At 39.9% G+C, this 26,164-nt stretch overlaps 1 protein-coding gene across 6 annotated transcripts in view; it reads right to left on the bottom strand.

Annotated features, from left to right (window-relative positions):
- LOC113911597 (phosphodiesterase 4D interacting protein) overlaps nt 1–26,164 on the bottom strand; it is a 214,979-nt gene that overhangs the window by 86,640 nt on the left and 102,175 nt on the right. For all 6 annotated transcript variants that reach the window (XM_027574401.2, XM_035727313.1, XM_027574414.2 and 3 more), the window contains 4 exons: nt 22,672–22,748; nt 19,999–20,122; nt 19,637–19,812; nt 15,496–15,613 (listed from right to left, as the gene is read on the bottom strand). In XM_027574401.2, coding sequence (XP_027430202.2) covers nt 15,496–15,613; nt 19,637–19,812; nt 19,999–20,122; nt 22,672–22,748 — 495 coding nt within the window. The remainder of the gene's footprint in view (nt 1–15,495; nt 15,614–19,636; nt 19,813–19,998; nt 20,123–22,671; nt 22,749–26,164) is intronic.

The following is a 26,164-nucleotide window of genomic DNA, read 5'->3' as shown; positions in this document are numbered from 1 at the left end:
TTTAATTTCCTAGTCTACAAAGTAAACTTGTTGAATTTAAACAGTAGATTTTAAATTTTGGCAGGCATCAGAATCCCCTGGAGGGCTTGATAAAACAGATTGCGGGGACCTACCTCCTAGAGTTTCTGATTCAGTTCGCCTTGGGGGGAGCCCAAGAATTTGGATTCCTAACAAATTCCTGGATCTTGCTGATGCTGCTGTCTGGGAATCACACTTTGGAAAATCACTGAATTAGAGCTATCCTAAACTGTATTCAGAAAAATCTCAGTCAAAAGATTAGAAGTTCTGCAGAGTAATAAAAAACCCCATCAATGAAGAACTACTTACAGATTGTCGAATTTAGAGAACTATATTCTCATTTGAATCAAAATTCCTAAGTAGTATTATGGTAAAGATCTTTTGCACTATCTCTATTTTGACCTCTAGATTTTGGGGCCTGGGAAGTATCTCTTAGAACCATAGCCACTTTTGTAACCACTATGTTGTAGAGCTTCTAAGACCTAATTCTGGGGTGGTGAGTTATTTCCAAGTGAATTAGACGGAAAATTCCCATGTCCCAAACAGTTGTGTTAGGTTTCACTGCCCTAGTTATGACATTGGAAATAGTTGTTCTAATTACTAAAAACTATGCCTCCCCCCCCCAAAAAAAGTGATTTTGGCAGATAAGCTAAAGCAGATAAGGAAATGTAAGAATATTAAAGTAAGGCCAGTTAAGCTTTATGGAAACACAAGCATGTGCATGACTCCCCTGTGACGGTTGGAAATATTTAAGAAGCCAGAAGCAATCATGCTTTGCATTAATTAATAACACAGCATTTTGAAAGACTTGTTTTAAAACCAGGAGATTACCAGTTCAACTACAGATTGCAATATGGTCATCAGCAGAATCCATCTTAAAATAGTGAAGAGTCTTTCAAGTAATTAAATACCTATAGCTAAAATAAAAATAAAAAATAAAAATAAACACCTATAGCTGTTTAAGTGAATATTATTTTTTTATTTTTTTATTTTTGAGATTTTATTTATTTGAGAGAGAGAGAGAATGAGAGAGAGCACATGAGAGGGGTTAGGGTCAGAGGGAGAAGCAGACTCCCTGCTGAGCAGGGAGCCTGATGAGGGACTTGATCCAGGGACTCCAGGATCATGACCTGAGCCAAAGGCAGTCGCTTAACCAGCTGAGCCACCCTGGTACCCATTTTTTTAAATTTTTTTAAAGATTTATTTCAGAGAGAGGGAGACAAGCTGATTCCCCACTGAACGGGGAATCCCATGCTGGGCTCCATCCCAGGACCCGAGATCATGACCTGAGCCGAAATCCAGAATCTGAAACTCAACCGACTGAGCCACCCAAGTGAAAGGCACCCGAAGTGAATTTTAAAGTACATGTTAAGTAAACCAACCAATGAGCAAGAATTTGCACAAACTCAGTATGTCTTTTCTCTGTCTTTAGTGAGCTTTCAGTTTAGTTGAAGGGGAGAAAATGTGCATGCCAAAATTAGTGCAACTGACTGGCAAATGAAATGGTACTGATGAATTCAATAAGAGTGCAGAAAAAACTGAAATTAGTATGGGCTGAAATAGTTGAGGGGGACGAGAGTGGCACTTGAGATGGGTCTTAGGATGAAATAGTTGAGGGGGACGAGAGTGGCACTTGCGATGGGTCTTAGGATGTTGGAAACAAAGAAAGGGACTTCAGAAAAAGAAAAGGGCATCAATAGTCTTAGAAGTGGGTTGGATACATTGCTAGCCTATATAAAGGGAGATGTTGGGGATTTTGAGGGGCATCTGAATGGCCTGGCTCATCCTACTTTATACAACTTATCCTCTATAATTGTTCATTCAGAGAACACTTACGAAGAGCCAACTGTAAGCCAGACACTATGCTATGGTGCTGTGGAAGCTCTGGCAACTAGAATTTATGTTCAGCAAAGGCGAAAGAATTTGGACTTAATGTTATGGACTTGAACAAAGAATGGCATGGTGAAAACTTCATCTTAGGAAGATTAGCCAGACAACAGGATGGACTGGAATTTCTGGGAGAGATTTTGGGACGGTTATAGGAAGACCTGCTAAAAAGCCATTGCAGTTATTCATATGTGGGGTAATAAAAAAAAAAAAGTCTGTGGGAATGCAAGCTGGTGCAGCCACTCTGGAAAACAGTATGGAGATTCCCCAAAAAGTTGAAAATAGAGCTACCCAACACCCAGCAATCGCACTATTGGGTATTTACCCCAAAGATACAAATGTAATGATTTGAAAGGGTGTCTGCACCCCAATGTTCATGGCAGCAATGTCCACAATAGCCAAACTATGGAAAGAGCCCAGATGTCCATTGATAGATGAATGGATAAACAAAACGGGACACACACACACACACACACACACACACACAATGGAATTATTTCGCAGCCATCAAAAAATGAACTGTTGCCATTTGCAATGACATGGATGGAACTAGTGGGTATTATGCTAAGTAAAATAAGTCAATCAGAGAAAGACCATTATCCATATGATCTCACTGATATGTGGAATTTAAGAAACAAAGCAAAGGATCATAGGGGAAGAGAGGAAAACATGAAACAAGATGAAACCAGAGAGGGAGACAAACCATAAAAGACTCTTAATCTTAGGAAACAAACTGAGGGTTACTGGAGGGGTGGGGAGTGGAGGGATGGGGTAACTGGGTGAGGGACATTGGGGAGGCTATGTGTTGTAATGAGCACTGGGTATTACATAAGACTGATGAATCACAGACCTGTACCCTTGAATATGTTAACTAATTGAATTTAAGTAAAAAACAGTCTGATGTAGAAATGGAAAGAAAGTGGTAAATATGAGAATCATTTTGAGGGAATGAAGAGCAGGACTTGATGACACAAACATAGGATGAAGGAAAAAGGGATTAAAGATGAAAATTAGGTTTTTGGTTTCAAAGACTGGTAGAAAACATGGTCCAAATGAACAGAAATGTGAGAGTTGAGTCCATTTGCAAAAAGATAGTGAAAAATTTGATTAGGAACATGCTGAGTTTAGGTGACTGAAAAAACTAAGCGGGGGCGGGGGGCGGAACTAAGTGGTGCCCTTCTGCAATCAAAGCCCAGGTGAGATGGGGACAGAGTTTCAAGAATGAGAGGGACAATTAACGTCAAAAGCTAGGGAGAGATTAGTAGGCAAGATAAGGTCAAGCATATCATTTTCTGTAACTGTAACTTGTAAACTTGTGACTTGCAAACTTCAGAGTTGTTACCTTTAGTTCCTCAGAATCCTTCCCTATCAGGTTAAACACCAAATTTGGGATTCTTTTTCTGAACATCTCTAGCATGTTCAGAAATGTTGCTTTAGGGCGCCTGGGTGGCTCAGTTGGTTAAGCGACTGCCTTCAGTTCAGGTCATGATCCTGGAGTCCTGGGATCGAGTCCCACATCGGGCTCCCTGCTCAGCAGGGAGTCTGCTTCTCCCTCCGACCCTCTTCCCTCTCGTGCTCTCTCCTCTCTCTCATTCTCTCTCTCTCAAATAAATAAATAAAATCTTTAATAAAAAAGGTATTAAAAAAATGAAGTGTTGCTTTACATTTTCACTACATATTCTATTTCCGATTCTTGAAACCTAAAACCTGAACCATGTCACTAGGTTTAGAAGCTTACCCCTCTAATCATCCTCCATACTATTTCCAGAACATTCATAGTAAAGATCCGTCGTTGTCCACTATAAGATGAAGTCCAAAACCCTCGGCTTGGCATTTCAATATCTCTACAGAAAATTCCTAATCTACTTTTCAGCTGCATCTCATACTCCCTCCCTAATCATATGGTGTGGTGACAGGACATAAACTGCTTTATTATCTGTATGACCCGCCTCCCTCTTTTCTAATCTGATGGTCAGGCCCTTAGCATTATCTTAACTTGGGAATTTTTGCAGAGCAAAGAGCAGAGGCTTAAGTCAAATGCATTTCCTGACTTTAATAAAATTCTAAACCAAGTGAGAAGATTAAGCCAGGTGTCCCAGTGGGGAAGAGGAGAAAGAGGTCTTTGAGGTCAACAGAAAAGGAGGGGGTGAGATTTCACTCTGATCAGAAAGAGACTGGTTGGGCCGGGGGTGGGGTGAGGGGGGGTGGGGTGCGTGCCTGGGTGGCTCAGTCGTTAAGCGTCTGCCTTTGGCTCAGGTCATGATCCCAGGGTTCTGGGATCGAGTCCTTCCTCGGGCTCCCTGCTTAGTGGGAAGACTGCTTCTTCTTCTCCCACTCCCCCTGCTTGTGTTCCCTCTCTCACTGTGTCTCTCTCTGTCAAATCAATAAATAAAATCTTAAAAAAAAGGAAGAAAGAAAGAGACTGGGGATCAGAGAGTAACAGGGATCCACCTCCATTCCATATTAGTGCCCCAGAGAAGCAGTAGGACCTGAGGGGGAAATGCAATGGGTGACTTGGAGAGGCTGGACTCTATATCAAGGGGTTCTGGCTCCATAAAAGACTAACATAACAAGCTGTCAGAGTTGGCAGAACCATGCTTTTTGGGGAAGGGGTACTTCAGGGGTGGACCAATGGTAAGAGTAATCCCTTGATTCTTTGGCACCTGATAAAAACCATCACTTTCACATAACTGAGAGTAGGGAGCGATGTATGTACCAAATGGATGAAATTGAACTTCCTGCTAGCCTGATTAGGATAGGGACTCAGGGTAACATTCAATTGATTTAAAGAAAGTAAAGAAATGTGGTATTTCCTGCTTAACTGAATTTGTTTTGTTTTGTTTTTTAAAGATCTTATTTATTTATTTGACAGAGAGAGACACAGCGAGAGAGGGAACACAAGCAGGGAGAGTGGGAGAGGGAGAAGCAGGCCTCCCGCGGAGCAGGGAGCCCGATGCGGGGCTCGATCCCAGGACCCTGGGATCATGACCTGAGCTGAAGGCGGACACTTAACGAATGAGCCACCCAGATGCCCCTTAACTGAATTTGTGAACAAAGGGTCATACCCACTGCGAACCTTCTGTAGGTGTTCACTGAGGCTCAGTCCTAGACCCTTTCACCTCACTATTTTTATTTTCTTTCAATATCATCTTATCCTTTGCCATCTTTATACCGGTAACTTTCCATTTATATCTTTATCCCAGAATTTCCTCTGAGTTCAAATCTGAAATAGCCAACTACCTATTTGTATCTGCATATGATATGTCAGAGACATCTCAAAATTACGCTCTTCCCCTTACCTATAATACCCCCCACACTCGTCCCTCCTAACTGTCTACTAGAGGTCAGCAAACTATGAACTGTGGGCTAAATTTGTCCCCCACCTGTTTTTTTAAATAAAGTTTTATTGGAACATACATGCCAACTCATTTATGTATTGTGTATGGCTATTTTTGTGCTACAATGGCAGAAACCTAATGACCTGCAAGGTCTAAATTATTTACCATCTGGCCTTTTACAGAAAATTTGGCTAATCCCTGCTCTTTGTTTTCTTCAAAGTACTTATTACAATTTGCAATTAGCTATTTGTTTGATTACCTGGTTATTTATCTATCTCTCTTATTAGATACAAGCTCCTTAAGGGAAGAGCTCTTGCCTTTCTTCTTTTCAGTATTTTTAAAACATTTATTATTGAAATATAGTTGACATGTAATATTATATTAGTTCCAGGTGTATAACATAGTGATTCAACAATTCTGTACATTATTCAATGTTCACAATAAGTATAGTCACCATCTGTCACATACAATTGTCCCTATGCCATACTTTTCATCTCTGTGACTTACTTATTTTATAACTGGAAATTTGTACGTCATAATCCCCTTCACCTATTTTGCCATCCCCTCACCTCCCTTATTTGGCAACCACCGGTTTGTTCTCTGTACTTATGAGTCCGTTTCTGTTTTTTTTGTTTTGTTTTTGAGATTCCACATATATATATATGAAATCATACAGTATTTATATATATAAAATGTATACATATAAAATGCTCTAGGTCTATCCATGTTGTTGTATGGCAAGATTTCACTCTTATTATGGCTGAGTAATATTCCATTGTATATATATACTGCATCCTCTTTATCCATCCATCTGTTGATGGACACACAGGTTGCTTCCATATCTGGGCTAGTGTAAATAATGCTACCATAAACAAAGAGGTGATTCATCTTTTCAAATCAGTGTTTTTGCTTTCTTTGGGTAAATACCAAGTAATGGAATTACTGGGTTGTATGGTAATTCTAGTTTTAATTTTTCAAGGAACCTCCATACTGTTTTTCACAGTGGCTGCACCAGCTTGCATTCCTACCAACAGTGCACAAGGGTTCCTTTATCCCCACATTCTTGCTCACCAACCCTTGTTATTTCTTGTGTTTTTGATTTTAGACATTCTGACAAGTGTGAGGTGATATCTGCCTGTGCTTTTGATTTGCATTTCCCTGATGATCAGTGATATAGAGCATCTTTTCATGTGTCTGTTGGCCATCTGTCTGTCTTCTTTGGAAAAATCTCTATTCAGGTCTTCTGTCCATTTTTTAATTGGATTATTTCGGGGTTTTGGTGTTGAGTTGTATAAGGTCCTCATATATTTTAGATATTAATATTAACTCTTTATTAAATATATTATTTGCAAATATCTTCTCCCATTCAGTAGGTTGACGTTTTATTTTGTTGATGGTTTCTTTTGTTGTGCAAAAGCTTTTTATTTTGGTATAGTCCCCATAGTTTTATTTTGCTTTTGTTTCTCCTTGCCTAAGGAGACATATCTAGGAAAATGTTTCAAGACCGATGTCAAAGAGATAACTGCCTATGTTTTCTTCTAGGATTTTTATGGTTTCAGGTCTCAGTCTTTAATCCATTTTGTGTTTATTTTTGTGTATGGTGTAATAAAGTGGTTCAGTTTCATTCTTTTGCATGTAGCTGTCCAATTTTCCAAGCATCATTTAGTGAAGAGACTATCTTATCCCCACTGTATATTCTTGCCTACTTTGTCATAGATTATCTGGACTCTCTATTCTGTTCCAGTGACCTAGGTGTCTATTTTTGTGCCAGTACCATACTGTTTTGATCACTCTACCTTTGTAACATATCTTGACATCTAGAATTGTGATACTTCCAGCTTTGTTTTTTCTTTTTCAAGTCCGCTTTGGCTATTCAGGGTCTTTTGTGATTCCATACAAATTTTAGGATTATTTGTTCTAGTTCTGTGAAAAAAACATTGTTGGTATTTTGATAGACACTGCATTAAATGTGTAGATTGCTTTGGGTAGTATGGATATCTTAACAATATTGGTTTTCCAATCCATGAGCATGGAATATCTTTTCATTTGTGTCATCTTCAATTTCCTTCATCAATGTCTTATAGTTCTTGGAATACAGGCACCCCCTTGGTTAAATTTATTTCTTGGTATTTTATTACTTTTGGTGCCATTATAAATAGGATTGTTTTCTTAACTTCTCTTTCTGCTACTTCATTATTAGTGTATAGAAATGCAACCGATTTCTGTATATTAATTTTTTATACTGTGACTTTGCTTAATTCACTATCAGTTCTAATAGTTTTTTAAAGGTGGACTCTTTAGGGTTTCCTATATATATTATTATGTCACCTGCAAATAGTGAAAGTTTTACTTCTTCCTTATCAATCTGGCTGCCTTTTATTTATTTTTTCTTGTCTGATTGCTATGGCTAGGACTTCCAATACTACATTGAATAGAAGTGGTGAGAGTGGACATGTTGAGGTATGTTCCCTCTAAACCTACTTTGTTGAGAGTTTTTATCATGAATGGATGTACTTTGTCAAATGTTTTTTTTCTCTATTAAGATGATCATATGGTTTTTAATCCTTTTTCTTGTTAATGAGAGGTATCACGATTGATTTGCAAATATTAAACTACTCTTGCATCCTAGAATAAATCCCATTTGATGGTGGTGAATGATTTTTTCAATGTATTGTTGGATTCAGGTTGCTAATATTTTGTCAAGGATTTCTGCATCTATGTTCATTAGAGATATTGGCCTATAGTTTTCCTTTTTTTGTAGTGTTTTTATCTGGTTTTGGTATCAGGGTAATGCTGGCCTCGCAGAATGAATGGAAGCTTTCCTTCCTTTTTTATTTTTTGAGGTAGTTTGAGGATAGGTATTAACTCTTCTTTAGTGTTCAGTAGAGTTCACCTGTGAAGCCGTCTGGTCCTGTACTTTTGTTTGTTGGGAGTTGTTTTTGTTTTTGTTTTTGTTTTTTTATTGCTGATTCAATTTCATTGCTAGTAATTAGTCTGTTCAAATTTTCTATTTCTTCCTGATTCAGTTCTTGAAAGTTATATGTTTCTAGGAATTTATCCATTTTTTATAGGTTGTCCAATTTGTTGGCATAAATTTTTCATAATATTTTCTTATAATCCTTTGTATTTCTGTGGTATCAGTTGTTACTTCTCTTCTTCTTTTCTGATTTTATTTATTTGAGTCCTCTGTCTCTCTCTTCCTCTCCCTCCCCTAACTCGTGCTCTTGCTCTCTGTCTCCTCTTTTTCTTTTCTTTCTTTCTTTTTTTTAATAAGTCTGTCTAACTGTTTATCAATTTTGTGTACCTTTTCAAAGAACCAGCTCCTGGTTTCATTGATCTGTTCTACTGTTTCTTTTGAGGTACTTTGGACAGTATGTTTCTAGATATCAATAAATAATCATTGAATGACTAAATGAATAAGTCAATGCCTTTCCTTTTCATCTCTTATTAAAATCTTATTCATTTCTTACAGATCACAATCTTCCCTGCCTACCCCAGCTCATGACCTTTTGTTCTTTCTCTACTGCTTTATATTTTGTTTCCATCAGCGGCTTCCTTACCTTCCAATTAGACTATCATCTCTAGAAGGCAGAGACTAAACCTTATGCATCTTTGTGTTCTTTTTTTCCTTCATGTTAACAGTACTTTGTGCACTGGCTCAATAAATACTTTTCATGAAGCCGTAATGAAATCCCTTATTTTTCCACCTCCTTTGCTGCTCTAAAGGGTCAGGACTACAATTGCCTTAGATGATAAGGCATTTTTCTGAGACATGTTACCAATGAAGGTTTTATCTGGGAGACAGTGAGGGTGAATGGGGGTTTATAAATGAGTCTGCACTTCAACATTCATCAGCTTAATGAAAAGGATACTGAAGAGCTGCTTTTTTTTTTTAATATTTTATTTATTTATTTGACAGAGAGACGGTGAGAGAGGGAACGCAAGCAGGGGGAGTGGGAGAGGGAGAAGCAGGCTTCCTGCTGAGCAGGGAGCCCGATGTGGGGCTCGATCCCAGGACCCTGGGATCATGACCTGAGCCGAAGGCAGATGCTTAATGACTGAGCCACCCAGGCGCGCCTGAAGAGCTGCTTTGAAAAACATCTCCTTATATGAAGTTGGCTGGAGCTGCCCCAGCTACTAATCCCTGCAAGGTCTTCAGTCTCTGCCTGGAGCATTTGGAGTGTGTTCTTGCCTTAACCTCCACGTCAAAGCTCTCCATGGTAACACTGGAATGTTTGCTATTTTAAGAAATATGCCTCACTGCATGCAGTGCTGTTTACATTAGGTTCCAAACAAGGCATAAATGCAATAGTTTGAGTGTTTGCTGATTAGTGTGAGTGGGAATGTCCTGATTGCTTAATGGATGTCTCACCCTAATTCTGTTGTCCTGTTTCATTTTTTAAGGCAACCATACTGAAATTACATGTTAATAAATATTATACTTAGGGAAAACTGGACAATAGAAAAATGAAATAAAACAAGAATTCTTCCAGACTTTCCTTTGCAAGTAAGTACATCATTTCCCCTTGCGTTCACACCCTCTAGGTCTGGTTTCATTTAAAAGGCTCTTTGAAATGAAGCTTCTACTCTCCTGAAGAAGGGAATAATGTCAATAACTGGAACTATCACCAGCTTTTCAGAGTGCAGGTCTTTCATCTGCAACTTTGTGAATATACTCACGAAGGAAGAGAAAAATGCTTTGTAAAACTTCACTTTTATTAGATTTTCTTTTTACTAAAAGATGTGGACATGTTGCTTCAGCATGGCAGCTTTATCAGAAAGCTCCTGAGTGCTCTGATCACAACCACATGCTCTCGATCTGAATGGACATGGGGGATTGGAAGCAAACATGGAGTGATGTCGATCGGTGGCATGTCAAGTTTATGGCTTTCCTTGTTGCTGTTCTATGGAGTTAATTATATGATAGAAGGTCATAAGTATTGTGTAAGTATGGCTAAAATGAATGTACAATATTTTGGTGGAATGGAAAAGGAAAACAGCTTGAGCGATAGTAAAATCAATTAAATCAAATAATCTTGATCAAAACTGTCTCTTATTTGAGGGATGGAAGGCTCTGAAGTGAAACTTCCTATACTCAAGAGATTATACCCAGTCCAGATTTTCAGACTGAGATCACATGAGAAGTACTGATCTATGGGAAATGGGATAAGAGGAGTGTTTTCACTTGGACGAGTAAGGTCTGTGAACTCTCCTTCTTCTAAAGCCCAACTGTGGTATTCTCTCAGCTGTGAGGGGTCAGGGGAGGTGGAGGAAGTGAGTCAGTCTCCAGAACTCTAGGGATGGCTTTGCTGGAGATGAGGGAATTCTTAAGTCTCTCCAGAGCAGGCCCAGAGCTTAGAAAATGAACCTGTGCCGGGTGCCTGGGTGGCTCAGTTGGTTAAGCGACTGCCTTCGGCTCAGGTCATGATCCTGGAGTCCCGGGATCGAGTCCCGCATCGGGCTCCCTGCTCGGTGGAGAGCCTGCTTCTCCCTCTCCCTCTGCCTGCCTCTCTGCCTGCTTGTGCTCTCTCTCTCTATCTCTGTCAAATAAATAAAATCTTTAAAAAAAAAAAAAAGAAAAGAAAATGAACCTGTGCCTTCCACATTGTGGGGGTGTGGCTTCTGTGGTTAGAGATGTCATGGCAGACAAAGGTTGAGGATACAGTGGGAGTAAGATGCTGCTACTGTTGGCAGACAAGGATGACGCCCACAGCGAAAACTTCAAATGTCACAGAGAGCAAGAGTTGTCACACATTACTGTAGACAGAGGGGGGAGACAAAGTACTTTATAATTGGTTTTATAATGTTCTTTGCCTCTAATTCAAGAATGGACTAGATGAATAGTTAACTATTTATATATTAACTAGTTAATAGTTGTGTCAAACCATGATTTGCTATCTCATGAGATGACATCGATTATCTGCTCAGTCAATCTTCAGTCTAAACAACCCCCAGGATTGCCTTTCTAAAATGCAAATCATATGCTTTTATTCCCCTTTGCTTAACTTTTTTTTTAATTATCTGTTTTTTATAACATGAAGTCCTTAGCTTGACACTTATGGGATGTCCCTGTTATGTATTCTATCATTTTCTAACACTTAGCATATATTTGGTAATACCAATTTCTTCCAATTCCTTAACTATGTTCCATATCACTTTATATACTGTTCCTCCTATAATACACTTCTGTTTTCTGCCTGGGGTCCTCAGCCTTTAAGGCCCAGGTCAAGAGTAACTTCCAGGTGAGGTTTCTTTGACTTTCAAAGGTAGAGTTAATCCCTGTCATCTGTGGGTTCCTTTTGCACTACACATAAATTTCTATCTCTTCATTTATCGTCCTGTATTTTAGTTCTTTGTTTACATGCCAATCTCTTATTGGACTATAAACCCTTTAGAAGCTAAAACCCCCAGACCAGTCGTTCTTACTGAGCAACTATACCATCTCCTAAAGTGCACTTTCCAAATTCATGGGGTGTTTCTTGTTTTTATTGTCATCACAATGATGACTGGAGCAATGGGTGCTACATAACTAGCAATGGGCAGGGCAAAGCATTGTTCCAAATTCTGAGTGACATCTATCTATCTATCTATCTATCTATCTATCTATCTATCTATCTATCTATCTAATTCCAGTTTATATGAAATGCATTAAATAAGCAAATTCATTAAGGCAAATTCATTAATTCATTTTAACAGAGGTTATCAGGACCTGGGAAAGGGAAGAATGAGGAATTATTGTTCATGGGTAGTTTCACTGAAAAATTCTGGAAATTTTGGTTCATTGATCTTCTGAGAGCTGGTTTTGAACTTTGTCAATAGATCTCATTTGGTCAGTGACACACGTGTACATTTGTGATACTAGCTCTTCAGAACAGCAGTGGTGAATATGGGTGTGAACCCAAATAAATCTATGTTCAAATTCTGCCTTAATAACTTGGGTTACGTCACTTAATCTAAATACTGGTTCCCTACTTGCCATGGGAGGTTTATACTACTTAGTTCAAAGGTTGTAATGAGAGTTGAAAAAAACTGCATGTTCAGTCCTCCACACAGTGCTTGGAGCAGGATCAGGACTCAGAAAAAATGGGTCCTTCCTCTTTCCCCTTCCTCTTTCCCTTCACTGGCTAGCAGCATGACACTGTTTCATGGACACTCAATAAAAGCTGGGTCTCCAGGGACACCTGGGTGGCTCAGTCAGTTCAGCATCTGCCTTCAGCTCAGGTCATGATCTCAGGGTCCTGGGATCAAGTCCCATGTTAAGCCCCACATCATGCTCCATGCTCCATGATCAGCCTCTCCCTCTCCCATGGCCCCTCCCCCACTCTTGCACACGTGCACTTTCCCCCTCTCTTTCTCTCTCTCAAATAAATAAATAAAATCTTAAAAAATATATATTTTCACTGTAGGGGTCCCTGGATGACTCAGACGGTTGAGCGTCTGACTCTTGATTTCAGATCAGGTCATGATCTCAGGGTTGTGAGGTTAAGCCCTGTGACCTGCTTGGGCTAGATATGGAGCCTGCTTAAGATTCTCTCTCCTTCTCTCTCTCTCCCCCTCTGCCTCTTCCTCCCACCCCCGCTTGCACACTTGCACATGCACACACACACGCCTATACATTTTCTCTCTCTTAAAAAAATTCTTTTTTCACTTGCAATAAAATTATGTTGCTTTCCATTACCAACATGTTACCATTATGATTGTAGTAGGAACAGTATTAGTATTATTAGTAACTCTGTAGGATTAAAATGTGAAGTTTTGTTTTGTGCTTTCATTACTGAGTTACTTTTTTTTTTTTTTCATTACTGAGTGACTTTTAAATGTTCCATGGGGCACTGGTGAGGTAATATAACTTTATATAATCACCTGAACCTAGAACTGAGTTCTGCTATATATATAAACACAATGTTAATATACAGTGAGTTTTCCATGAATTGCTATGAAAATGAAGAAAGGGTTGATTTTTGTTTTGTTTGGAAATTTACCAAGAGTTTTTCACCTTGGCGTTGTCACCCTCATTTACTAATGCCATTCCCCTTGCCGTTTTTGAATTGCCAATATAACATGACTGTATCAGGCTACATTTGAAGCTATGACATTCACTTGATTTGCCATACAGATATAAGCACCTGACTATGTCTGCTAATATAATTGTGCCCATTAATTTATATATTAAAATAAACATTAGTTTATAATAAATTATTCTTGTTATGTCTCATGTGTTACTATACCTCACAGGGTTGTTTTGAAGCTTATATTAATTTGAGTTAATATATATGGTTGGTAGAGTAGCACCTGGTGCACAGAAAATGCTACAATATGTGCTGAAGTTACTACTATTGAAAAGTTGTTGAGTATTCATTGATAAATAGTTTTAAATTGCACTTAGACTATGTATCTAAGAAATCCTATGAATCCATTTCTAGGTTTTATATTATAATAATGTGAACCATTTGAGTGTAACTAAATGTTCCCAAGATGTTATAGAAAGTGCTTCAATATTTCTTTTTGTCTAGGAGGTTAAAGTGAGATATAATTCTCATTTCACCAGTTTGCCCTGTACCATTCACACTCTGTTGTGGTCCTCCTGGGGAGCAATCACAGAAATTGACAACTTTGAGTTGAGTCTTTGCCTATAAAACAGTCTTTCTAAAAAGAGACAAACAAAAAAGCACACTCTTAAATACAGAGACCAAAGTTGCCCGAGGCTAGGTGGGTGGGGGGATGGGTGAAACTGACAAAGGGGAATAAGAGTGCACTCATCTTGATGAGCACTGAGAAATGTATAGAATTGTTGAATCATTTTGTACACCTGAAACTAATATAACACTGTATGGTGATTACGCTTGAATAAAAGTCCCTTCAGAAACTTTACAGGTATTTCAAGATGTATCTTGTAAAAAGCCTATGAACTTTATTTTCCCCTCCTATCTGCCTAATTCCATGTTTATACATCATTTCCTGAATTTGTCAACCAGAGCTTTCTAACCAAAGTGAAGCCATAGTCCAAGAAGTTTACAAGTACAGCTGAGATAGTGATTTCTTCTGCCCTCATCGCAGCCCAGGCACCCAGACTGACCACCTCCAAGTAAGAAGCTCCATCCACTTACCACTGTACCTCACAAATATTATCATTTTCTATTGTGCCATGACACAGGGAAGATGGGAAGCGCTGCTTTAGGCTAATTCTTCTCCCTGTTCCTTTTATCCTGACTCCAACCTCTCTATATGTGAACCAATAAGTTAAACCTCACAGCCTGCTTGATCACTGGTCTAAGACCTGTAAGAATATCCAGTAATTGTTTATGCTGCTTGGGCACAGATGTATTCTAGGGTTCTTTTATGAAATACCTTTCTAGAAAATTAAAAGTTGAACAGAAGAGGGGAGTTTCCCCTGAGGTAACTCCCAAGAGCAACAATATAGACTAATACAATTATTTTTACCACGGTAAGAGTTCTTCAATATTAAAACCACAGTATGCACACCCGAAACTAATATAACACTGTTGGTTAGTGACACTGGAATTAAAATAATAAATAAATAAAAACAAAATTAACTGAGAAAGAACCCACATTAAACATCCTGTATAGTTATAAATCACTCAGGGTGGTGGGCAAAATTCTAATGGCCCCAATGCTTCCCAGCCCCTGATAGCCGCCGCATCTTTGAGTAATCCCTACCTCTAGAGTGTGGGCAAGAACTGCAACTTGTTTCTAAGGAATAGAACATGGCAAAGATGATGGAATATCGCTACCCAGGTATGCTACGTTATGTGGCAAGTGAATGGATATTGCACGTACAGTTAAGGTCCCTACTCAGTTGATCTTCAGTTAACCAAAAGGGTTATAACTGTGGGCCTGACCTAATCAGGTGAGCCTCTTAAAAGAGTGTATAGAGGTAGAGAAGCCACGGACCCCCTCTTTCTCTCCATTGCTGGCTGTGAAGAAGCAAGCTGCCACAACCCCTACAGCCACCCAGAAATAAATTCTTCCAACAACCTGAGGGACTTAGAAGCCGATCCTTCCTTAAGTGAACCTTTGGATGAGAAAGCAGCCTGCTCACACCTTGATTTCAGACTTGTGAGACCCTGGGAAGAGACCCAGCAAAGCCATGCCTGGACTCCTGGCCCACAGAAACTGTGGGACGATGAACGTGTATGTTGTGTTAAGCCACTAAATCCGTAGTCATTTGTTACACAGCAATAGATGACGAACACCAAGGCAAACAGCTCAGGAAGCACTGCTCACACCTCACCTGCACGTCCATGCTGGTTGGGCCCTCCAACAGATGGAGCAGTTGTTGTTTCTCTCGAGACAGCTGTTCTACAAGCTTCTCCTGGGCAGTCAGGCTCTGATTCAGTTCTTCAATTCTTCTGGAGCAAAGAAAAAGTCAGAACAACACTTATGGTCCTGATACTATTATTGCCTTTATTTTTCAGGCCACTCCAAAGACAGCATGATCGAGTCCAGTCAGTTTTTACCTTTTTGGGTCATTGAACTCTGGTATTTTTTCTCAGACGGCCATGTATTCTCTGCCCTAGTGCCCTACTATGTACACAAAATGACTTTCTGCTTCCATTTTCACCAGGTTCACAGACCTCCTGAAGCTGACCCACGGATCTATAGATCATAGGTATGTAACTCTTGGAATAAGGGCCCAGAAGTTGTGTTTCTAGTTGTTACTGTTCCACTCAAGAAACAATTCCTGGGTAGCCATTATGTAAACTCAACACACCCCACCAAATGCCTGGGAATATAAAGTTAGAAAACCCACAATCTCTGCTCTGTAGAAACTTTTTTTTTTTAAGATTTCTTTATTTATTATTTTAGAAAGAGAGCAGGAGGGAGGGGCAGAGGAAGAGGGAGAGAAGGGGTTTCAAGCAGACTCCCAGCTGAGCGCAGAGCCTGATGCGGGGCTCAATCCCACAACCCTGAGATCTCACAACCTGAGCCAAATCAAGAGACAGACGCTCAACCAACTGAGCCACCCAGACAACCCTTTGCTCGTAGAAGCTTAAATTCTTTTGCTGTGTGCGTGTCAGGGGTTTGGGGAGTGGGGAGACTCAGCGACAAAGGAAACAAAAAAACAAAAGACAACAAGTAACAGGAATAGAATGTAAGGAGTGCTACCACGACAGAGGTGTCTACTATAGAGTACACTGAGCGCTGCCATGGAACTGTAGGAAAAAAGACAGAGTCATTGAGCTTGGAGCAGTCTGTGGGACGTTTAGGAGAAGAGATTCGGAAAACTGGACTATTTTCCAGGTATAGGGAGGAGCTTGAACCAAGGAACAAAGGCATAAAGATAAAAGATATTTTGGGGGAAGAGTCACTGGAAAAAAGGATGGGGGGAAGAGGTGAGGGCTAGAGAAGAGGCTGGAAATTCAGCCTTGGCTTTAGGTTATCAGACTGTGCACACCGTGCTAAAGTGTACAAACCACAGGTTCCCATCAACAGCTATTCCTCATCTGCTATGTGCAAGGTATATCTTGCTGTTTCTCTTACGTCTTTAGAGTACTAGAGATACCTGTCCTTGGAAAACATGCTGGTACTAAATGAAGTGTTTCCAATTGTCATTATTATTCCTATGTAGGTGTGTAAGACAGTGATAGTAGCTTGGGAGGGAAATAGTTGGGAGAAAGGTGTGGGGTACCAGAAAGTCAAGTAGGAAGCACAAGGCATTTGCTTATAATTTATAAATTAATTTACAAATTATAAATTAATTAAGATTTATGGATGAGAAAGAACTTTAAAAACTTAAAAACATCATGCAACTGCAAGCTGTAATGGTAATTATGATGATGAGGGGCGCCTGGGTGGCTCAGTCGGTTAAGCATCCAACTCTTGATTTGGCTCAGGTTGCGAGATCTCGGGGTTGTGAGACTGAGCCCGCCCCTCATCAGGCTCTGGGCTCAGCTGGGAGTCTGCTTGAAACTCCGTCTCTTTCCCTCTTCCTCTGCTCCAAGTCAGGGTCCACGCTGGGTGTGGAGCCTGCTTAGGATTCTGCTCCTCCCTCCTGCCCCTCTGCTTGTGCTCTCTCTCTCTCTCAAAAAAAAAAATAGTAATTATGATGATGAATGTGGATTCCATATCAAATTCCTCATGGTATCTATGCTAGAACATTTCTTTTTTCTCAAGCCTCCAACTTTACTTATCCCTTTGACCCTGAGTCTCTACAGATGATCTATTCTCCTACTTTACAAAGTTGGTAAGGCCATTTGATATAAACTCCCTAGCTTTTTTTTTTTTAAGATTTTATTTATTTTTTGACAGAGAGAGAGACAGCGAGAGAGGGAACACAAGCAGGGGGAGTGGGAGAGGGAGGAGCAGGCTTCCTGCCGATGTGGGGCTTGATCCCAGGACCCTGGGATCATGACCTGAGGAGAAGGTAGACGCTTAACGACTGAGCCACCCAGGTGCCCCTAAACTCCCTAATTTATTGGTCACGTGTGCATATGTTTTCTTTTGTTTGTTCAACAAGTGTTTATTGGGATATGGACATGAGACAAGGGTCTCAGGGAATCTAACAGGGAAAACCTGAAAACAAATACAATGCCACACTGAGAACTGTACAACAGTGGATGTGTATATAAAACACGGCAACAATACACAGACTTAATTCTGCTGTCATAAAAGCATTCACAGAAGTGACGATTGATGCCTGAGTGCGTTTTGAAGTATGAATAGGAGTTCACCAGGAAGGAAAAACACAGCAGATGTTTTCCACAGAAGGAAGAGTGTGAGCAAAATTTGGGAGACCCGACATAGCATCATTTGCTTCTGGAGGCGATGTGTGGATTCAGGGTTTAGATTCCAGCAATGCCTGCGGCCACATTACACAACTCCCTAAATGCCAGTTTCTTCATTTATAAAGTATAATAATCCCTACCTCTGGGGTTGTTAGGAGAATTAAACAACATTATAGTACTCAGCTCAGTTGTATAGTAAGAGTGAAACAAACTTTAGTCATCATTACTATTACTAGTCATGCATCAGTGAAGTGTGAAGGGGTCATGGTGGGGATGAGTCTGGGAGAAATCAGGGGTCAGATCATAAAAGGCTTTGATGGCCATCGTAAGGAAAATGGACCTTACCTCCTGAAGGTGTCGTAGAGCATTTTATTTTATTTTTATTTTTTTAAAAAGATTTATTTATTTGAGAGAGAGAATAAGTGGGGCGAGGGGCAGAGGGACAGAATCTTCAAGTGGACTCCCTGCTGAGTACAGAGCCTGACATCGGGCTCAATCTCATGACCCATGAGATCATGACCTGCGCCAAAACCAAGAGTTGGACGCTTAACCAACTGAGCCACGCAGGCGCCCCTGGAGAGCATCTTAATGACTCTGCCATGTCAGTGATCAGATCTGTGTCTCAAAAAGATCACATTACTCATTGTGAGTACTTTGTGTGTTTTTCACCTATCCAGTTAAAAACTACTAAAGGCTTTTTATGCCACCATAGTACCATGCATCTAAGAGCCTAAATTATGTGCCAGTTTGATACTGATGAATTTTCCACTTCAAAACTTCTCTGAATTGTTAGATTGCAATAAAATAGAGAGGGCAGGTCCTGGAAGTAAAGAAATAACTAGGAAGTTGTTGCATTAACCTAGACAGGGGTGACCTCAACAATTGTCCAATTACCGTTAGAAGAAAATTCAAGCTCCTTACGGCATACAAAGCCAGCACAATCAGACCTTATTCCCAGTACAGCCTGCCTCCCTCTAGTCTTTCCCAGACCCTCTGCTCTAGTTATGTAGAACTATTTGCTCGTCTTGAAATATGCCTTTCCCTCTGTCTCCCTTGCATAGTTTCTCCATCAGCACAGAATTTCTCCCTTTCCCACCTACTTCCTACACTATTTCTTCAAACTCCTATTCATCCTTCAAAACCCAGCTCAGATTTCAACTCCCCCAGGAAACTTTCAATGGCACCTTGCTCTTTTAGACTGGAATAGATGACAATCCTCTATGTTCCAGAGGGCATCCCATGTTACTTCTATCAGAAAACTTATTGAAATCACGTAACATGTTTCTTACCAAGAAGACATGGGTCTTTCATCTTTGTAATCTTTGTGTTTAGGCCAGTGTCTGGCATGTAGCAGATGCTCAATAAACATGAATAAGTGAATCCATGTCTCTTGTTTGCCACCATTCGACCATTGTTCTACTTATACCTACTTGGGCTCCTTACGGCTCAGAAGTGAGTTCTGTTAATGGATACCATTGAAGACTTAACCCTAAAAAGAAAATCCTTGGTTATGGGAGCTATAAAGTCTTGGAAATTGTGAAGGTCTACTCTAGGGCCTTAAAAGGGAACAGCACAGCTGGTATATGCTTTTGTAGCCTCGAGAACAGGCAAAAGACAAGTGACAAACAGAGCACAGGAGGCACCTACTTGTCCCGCTGGGCCAGGGTCTCAGTGTATTGGTCAGGACTGACCCAGTCCGTTGGTACCTCGTCCCTGTCCTTGGTGACTCCCTTCAGTTTCTCTGAGAGCTCCAGGTTACACTCTTTCTCTGCTTCCACCAGAGCTGCCATGCGCGCAGCCTCATTCTTTGCTAGCCTGGATTCCTGCAAAAAGAACAACAACTGAGAGACGGTGAAGTACCCGCCTAGGTTAGGAGCCCAAGACTGGAGATACTTGGATGAGTTGGGGAAGGAAAGTAGGGAGAGAAAAGGTGAATGCCAGGAGGCAGAGCAGTAGGGAAATAGATGGAAGGGGGCCCAGGCCCATGGATCTCTGGAAGGCCTGCTCACCTCCTGCAGAAGCTGGATCTTATTCTCCAGGAGCTCGTAAACATGCTCCGTCTCCTGCTGTCTCTCCTCAAACTGGCGCCGGAGCTCAGCTTCATTATGGCTGTTGAGATTCTCCACATCAGCCCTGAAACCACAGAGCATTCGCCAGTCAGAGCCAGCCATATAATTTAGCAAATGGACCCGTTAAGGTTGTTTCAATAATTCAGAGTCACAGTGATGAGAAAAAAAAAAAATGAAGCATTTTTCCCTCTGCAATTATTTGTGGAACTGCTTTTTCCAAACTTTTCAGGTAATCTTTCAGGAACTCTATTTTTTTTTTGTTGCTTGTCAATCAGAATATACTTGACTTCCTAGAGGAGGCTTCATTATTGCTATCGCTTTAAGAGGAAATTAATTTGGGAGGTGGGCAGTCATCAAATGGTTCAGAATTCAACATCCATGTTCATCTGTCCCTGGTCTCTTCCGTTTAGACTGTTCCCCCAGAGTGCTTTGCTAATTCCCTGTCTTTCTTGTTATTTGACTTTAAAGTGTTCCTTCCATTTAGGGTGCTGGGACAGAATATCCATTTGGACAGCCACAGAAATGCTCTCTTCCTTTATAGCTAGTAACCCACAGACTATCCTGAATCTGGGCTATCTATCCAGTTTTCCCATGGCCCCATGCAGAGAACAGAAATTTAATCTCTGAAGCTCGGGGTTCTGGCCCAGCTTTGCTTCTCTGATGTCCTTAGGAATGAGTGTCCAGGCACTAGCATGAAGCGGGTAAGGTGTCACAAGCTTATTTATAGCTAACAACAGCTGCCCTTGATGTCTGAGGATTAACAATTTGGAGGCAGTATCAGGTGCTGAATGATCTTAATTCCGGTTTGGTTTTATTCCTGTTTTAAGCCATTTGTTGAGAATCATGGACCATCTTCTTGTTCTCAAGGCAGAGAACAATATTATGCCTTCATAGATTCATGATAAATCAGAGCTGCTCTATCCAAGCCCAGTCGCACTTTAATATTTGACCCAGAAGTCTGTGTCTATGAACACCAAAGGGGGCTTTCCCAAAGATTCTAGGATTCTTCCGTTGATAATGGACACTACTCAGCACCATCTCAGAGGCTACATTTTCTTGAGTTCCCATATCATTATACAGATTGGGGGTGGGTGTAGAGGGTCTTGGTTGTACAAGGGACACAACTCAAGAAAATAACTCAAGACCTGTAAATAGGCAGACCTCAAGAATCATCAACTTTGACTTCATATTCCTTGACAAATGCAACAGACAACAGCTAACTACAATATCTTGAGAATGGAAGTTATACATTTTCTGAGTAACTCGGCAGGGAATGCCTGATTTAATAGGCTACAGCTGTTGTAAAGTCATAAGGGCGTTGAACTTGATGCCAGAGATGTAGGCTCTGCCACTCATTTGAGAAGACTTTAATGTACCTTAGTTTTCTCATTTCTAAAAATAGGATAATGCCACCCAATTAAAAGTTGAACGGACATAAAACATGTTTTAAAAGCATTACATGAATCTCAAAATTTATTTCTCAATTGTAAGTTTTCCTAAAGTCTATTAGCTCATTTAATGACTTATTAAGTCTTTAGTAATATCAGCATCATGTGTACAATTGAGTCTGGTTTTGAGTATTCTGATCTTGTTGGACTGCCATCCTAAATATCAAGAAATACTGTAGAGACAGAAGGAATGCCAGATCAGATTAAATGTATACAGATCCCAGAACAGAATCTAAAAATTATTTTTAATAGCAATTTTAACAATACTTGTCATTGAAAACGAAGGGGTTTTTAATGATAAAAACTATAAATTATAAAAGTAACCATTTTAACAATACAGAATTACATAAAGAAAAAAAGAAACAAGGCTTCTCCCCAACAAAAACTCTAATCTCATTTCCCTGATACAAGTAATATTGAAGAGTTTGGTAAATAGCCCTCTAGTTTTTTTTTTTTTTTTTAAATGCATAATCAAGCAAACACATGTAGACACAGAGGGGACTGTTTGTCTTTACACAAAGGGGCTTATACCATAAATATCACCCAGCACTTTTCCCCCTTGCTTAGTCTATCAGGGACTTCCCACCAAAATAATAATATAGAGCTAACTCATTCTTTTAAATGATTGCATAGTATTCCACAGTATGTTTATATCAAAATGTCTTCAACCATTGCCCTCTTGATGGATAGCTATTTCTAGTTTTTTGCCATTATAAATAATGATGCAGTAAACATCCTTCTGCATTTATTTTTGAGGGATAGATTCCTCCTAGAGAGTATTTGGTCAAAGGTAGTATGTATTTTTCACTTTGGTAGGTAGTGCCACATACCAAAAATATTGCCATAATTCAAACTCTCACCAGCAGTATATGAGAGTGCCCACTTTCCCCCAAATCTATGTCAACCCTTAATGTTATTAGCCAATTGTTGAATAGGAAGTTTATAATCTTAGGCCCAGTGAATTTCCAATCCACCTCAATGTCTGTCAGATTTAGTAATAGAGCCAAAGGGAAAGAAAGCACATTGTTTCAGTTTCTCAACTGGCCACAGCATTCACAGGCCAGAGTTAAGGTGAAGGAATTTGGTTCCAAATCTACTGTTCTCAGATTAATAAACCAGGCTCTGGAAAGAACGAAGAGCTCAACTGGTTCAAACTACAACTCACCATGTTTTATCTAGATGCTGTTTCTTGTCCTGGAGTTCTCGTTTCAGACTCTCTACTTCAACCTTCAGCTCGATGTTCTGAAAAGCACACAAGCGTTAATCGCCATTAATTGCCACAGACCCTCTATCCTGGAACCAGGTTCCTACTTGAGTCTTGCCTTGGTCCACAGCTTCTCATCTTATCCCAGACCTCTTCATGACCCGTGACATAAATGAGATTCACATGGATCAGTAACCCAGTCAAGGATGAATGGACTATATAGCTTTGGGATGTCCCTGAAGCTACTTATCTGTTCTCCCAAGCCATTCATTCTTGCCCCTGGATGATGAACACCACCAAAGTCTGTTTGTTCTCTAAGGCATCAGAGGATAGCGTGTATATTAAAATAACTTTTTCTTACTCATGTAAGTCTGCTTCTGAAAGCCAAATTACTGTATATAGAATCATATCTTACATATAACTGGGGACTTAATTATTTAAAGAAATCTTGTTGCAAACGTTTTTGAAAACAATATGCTGCCTTTATCGTTAAATTGAATTTTCATAAATTGCATTTGCTTAAAGTGATAGGGGATTCTTATGGTGAATCTATGAAGGAGACAATTTTTGTCGAGATGAAACAGCAACAAATTACGACTTGACAAACACAAAAAGGAAATGAAAACATCCCAGGAGAAGTAAAGTATGAACAGAGATTTGGTGAAATGTTGTCCACGGAACGTCCAGTACAGCTTGAATGGCCTCGTGTATGGTGAAGAGTGGGAAATCAGCACAGAAAATGTTCACAACTAGTTTGTGAAAGCTATGCTAAGATGACTGAATAGTAGCCAGTAGAGAACAAGAACTCATCAGGGAGCTTTAGGCAAAATATTGCCATGATCAGGTCTGTGTTGGGGAAGGAGTTCACAGTAGATGTAAAAAAGATGAATGAGTCAGGAGGCCACTGCTCAGAATAGAGACAGGGACTGTCTGGGGTCAAAGAGGTACAGCGAGCAAGACTCAAAAGGCATTTCCAAGGGGGAATCTGTGGGGCTTGCTGATCTGTAAGAGAGAGAGAGGAGCAAAGACAATGCTGAGATTTCTAGCATGTGGGTGGTAATGCATACTATTAACTAAAATAGGGAACAGAAAAAGAGGAGCAGGTTTGTAGGGGAACCTAACGAGGAGTCTAAAAATACTAGTCAGGGATTTGCTTTATTAAGGCTTAGAGCTGAGTACACATAGATGAGTTGGTCCCTTCCCTGAATACACAGTATGAAACAGGAAGAATTTCATCAGTACTATGTTATGGACTTACCATGTGCACCTCAGTCTTCCCACAGGTATGTTACGGTTGCTTTTTTTTTTTTTTAATGAAGATAATAATGTCTACTCCACAGGGGGCTTTGTGCAGATTCAGTGGGATAAGGGACATAATACCCCTAGAAAACTTAGAACTCTGCCTTGCACACGGCTGCTCAACAACCTATGTTCACTGGCTAATGAATGCCAGTCAAGAGAGCTCCGCCCCACCAGGAAAAATATTTAAATCTAAAGGAAATAAAAATGGAACGTTAACCACACTGGAATTAAAAGAGAGAAAAAGAAAAAAGAAAAAAATGGAGGATGCAAATTCTGTGGGCTCTCTCCTAGATAAGAAAATGAAGTCAGTACTTGAATTAACTTGGCAAAAGTTTCCAGGTCCCTCATTTTAAAGGTAAGGAAATTGAAACTCGAAGACTTCCTCTAAGATAAAAACAATAATTGAATGCAGCATTCCATTTGTGCTCCAGCATTTCAGCCAGAGACCAGCCCAGGAAGCACTGCCAATTTTTGCTTGATTTAGTAGAATGTGGTAAATTATAGAATTAGGGAAGGTACTACATTAGGCAGTTAAGTATAGCGGTCAAGAACATAGGCCCTGAAGGTGAGAAGAGGAGTTGGCAAGCCACCTGCCCTCTCTAAAAGCGTCAACCTCCTCCTCTATCAAAGGAGGATCATAATGGCACCTCTCTTATTAGGGTGTTAAGAAGACTGAATGAAATAATGCTCAAAACGTATATTGCGCAATCCATGACATGCAGTAAGCATTCAGCCAATGTTAGCTGTTATTAACTATAAAAACAAAAATGTACCCTCTCTGACTAGGACTGCTGAACTTCTCAACCAATCACATGTTAAGCTAATGTCATGTCATGGAAAGGAAAGAAAATTACTACACCAAAGGCAGGCTATCCCAGACACCTGCACACAAATACATGCCCAATTTGAACAGTCTGCAGGTGAGCTATATCCTTCTAAGATAAGTAGAAAAGACAAAAGAAAAGCAGGGAAAGAAAAGAAGAAGTAGGAAAGATGAAAAATAGAATTAATTCTCCAGGCTTTGGCATTTGGTCCACTCAATCAAACAGACAATAAAGTTTATGAGGCTCACACAGAACTGCTAAAACGGTCTCATTTCCACAAGATTAGATCCAAATCTTATGATCAGTTATTCCAGTGGATCAAAGTACTTTCACGGGTGTTAGAAAATCTACCACATGGAAATGCGAGTACATAACCAATTGACAGCACTGTAGTCTAACCCTTCTGTAACCTCTTTCTGCAGAAAAATCTCTGCATGGTTTATCACATTTATTCATTATCCATTAGCAAATATTCATATGTAAATTGTCCAATTCTAAGTACAGCTGGAGTGGATCCCAAATTAACTCCATCTGCTTATCACCAAGTCTTGTCAGCTCTTGGTCAAGATATCTGAGGAAATTTCTGTACTCAAGAAAGGGGCAGCTGGGCTGGCAAGGAAGAGAGCCTTTTTACATGTCCCCAGAGGAGTATTCACCTATCTAATTGAAGAAAAAGTTTCACTGATGAAGCTAAAATTAAATGACTGGAAATACAATAAACCTTCATTATGTTAATAACTTGAGCTTGAGAACTTGGCTAATGATGAGTTTATAGATTAACTGTGTTTCATCAGACTTTCTCTGTGTCGCAACTTGTCTTGTTTCCGGAAAAATCACGCCAGTGATAACCAATTACCTAACTCCTCCAAGGTTTCAATTTTAGCTCTACAAATCGATCCACTGCTCATAACTTCATATTCATGCAAGTGTGTGTGTGTGTGTGTGTGTTTTAATTACTCTTCAAGCACCTTGAGGAGAGGAACTATGTCTTATTTTGTATCTCTCATAATTTGCTTCTGGGGTAAGTGCAGGCACTTAAAAGAACAAAAAGCTTGACAGCATACAGTCATTGATAAAATAAGCAAGCAAAGTATGTGTTAGAGATTAAAGGTTGCTGGAACCAAAGTTCTTCCCATTGAAGTTCTTGACCTCAGGAAGTTCTCAGTGTAGTAAGATGTGAATTGGGATCAGTGAGTGAGGGAAATGGATATCAGGTCTTTGCAAGACAGTAGGTTATAAGCCAGAGAGGAGCACAGCCTTCCATAGAAGAGTCCTTATTTGACACAAAAAATAAATATGGCCAGATCTCACTTTAAATCAATTCTGTA

Source organism: Zalophus californianus, chromosome 4, assembly GCF_009762305.2.
Source record: "Zalophus californianus isolate mZalCal1 chromosome 4, mZalCal1.pri.v2, whole genome shotgun sequence".
Taxonomy (NCBI): domain Eukaryota; kingdom Metazoa; phylum Chordata; class Mammalia; order Carnivora; family Otariidae; genus Zalophus; species Zalophus californianus.
The sequence above is the reverse complement of the archived record's forward strand: the minus strand, read 5'-3'. Positions and strand labels throughout refer to the sequence as shown.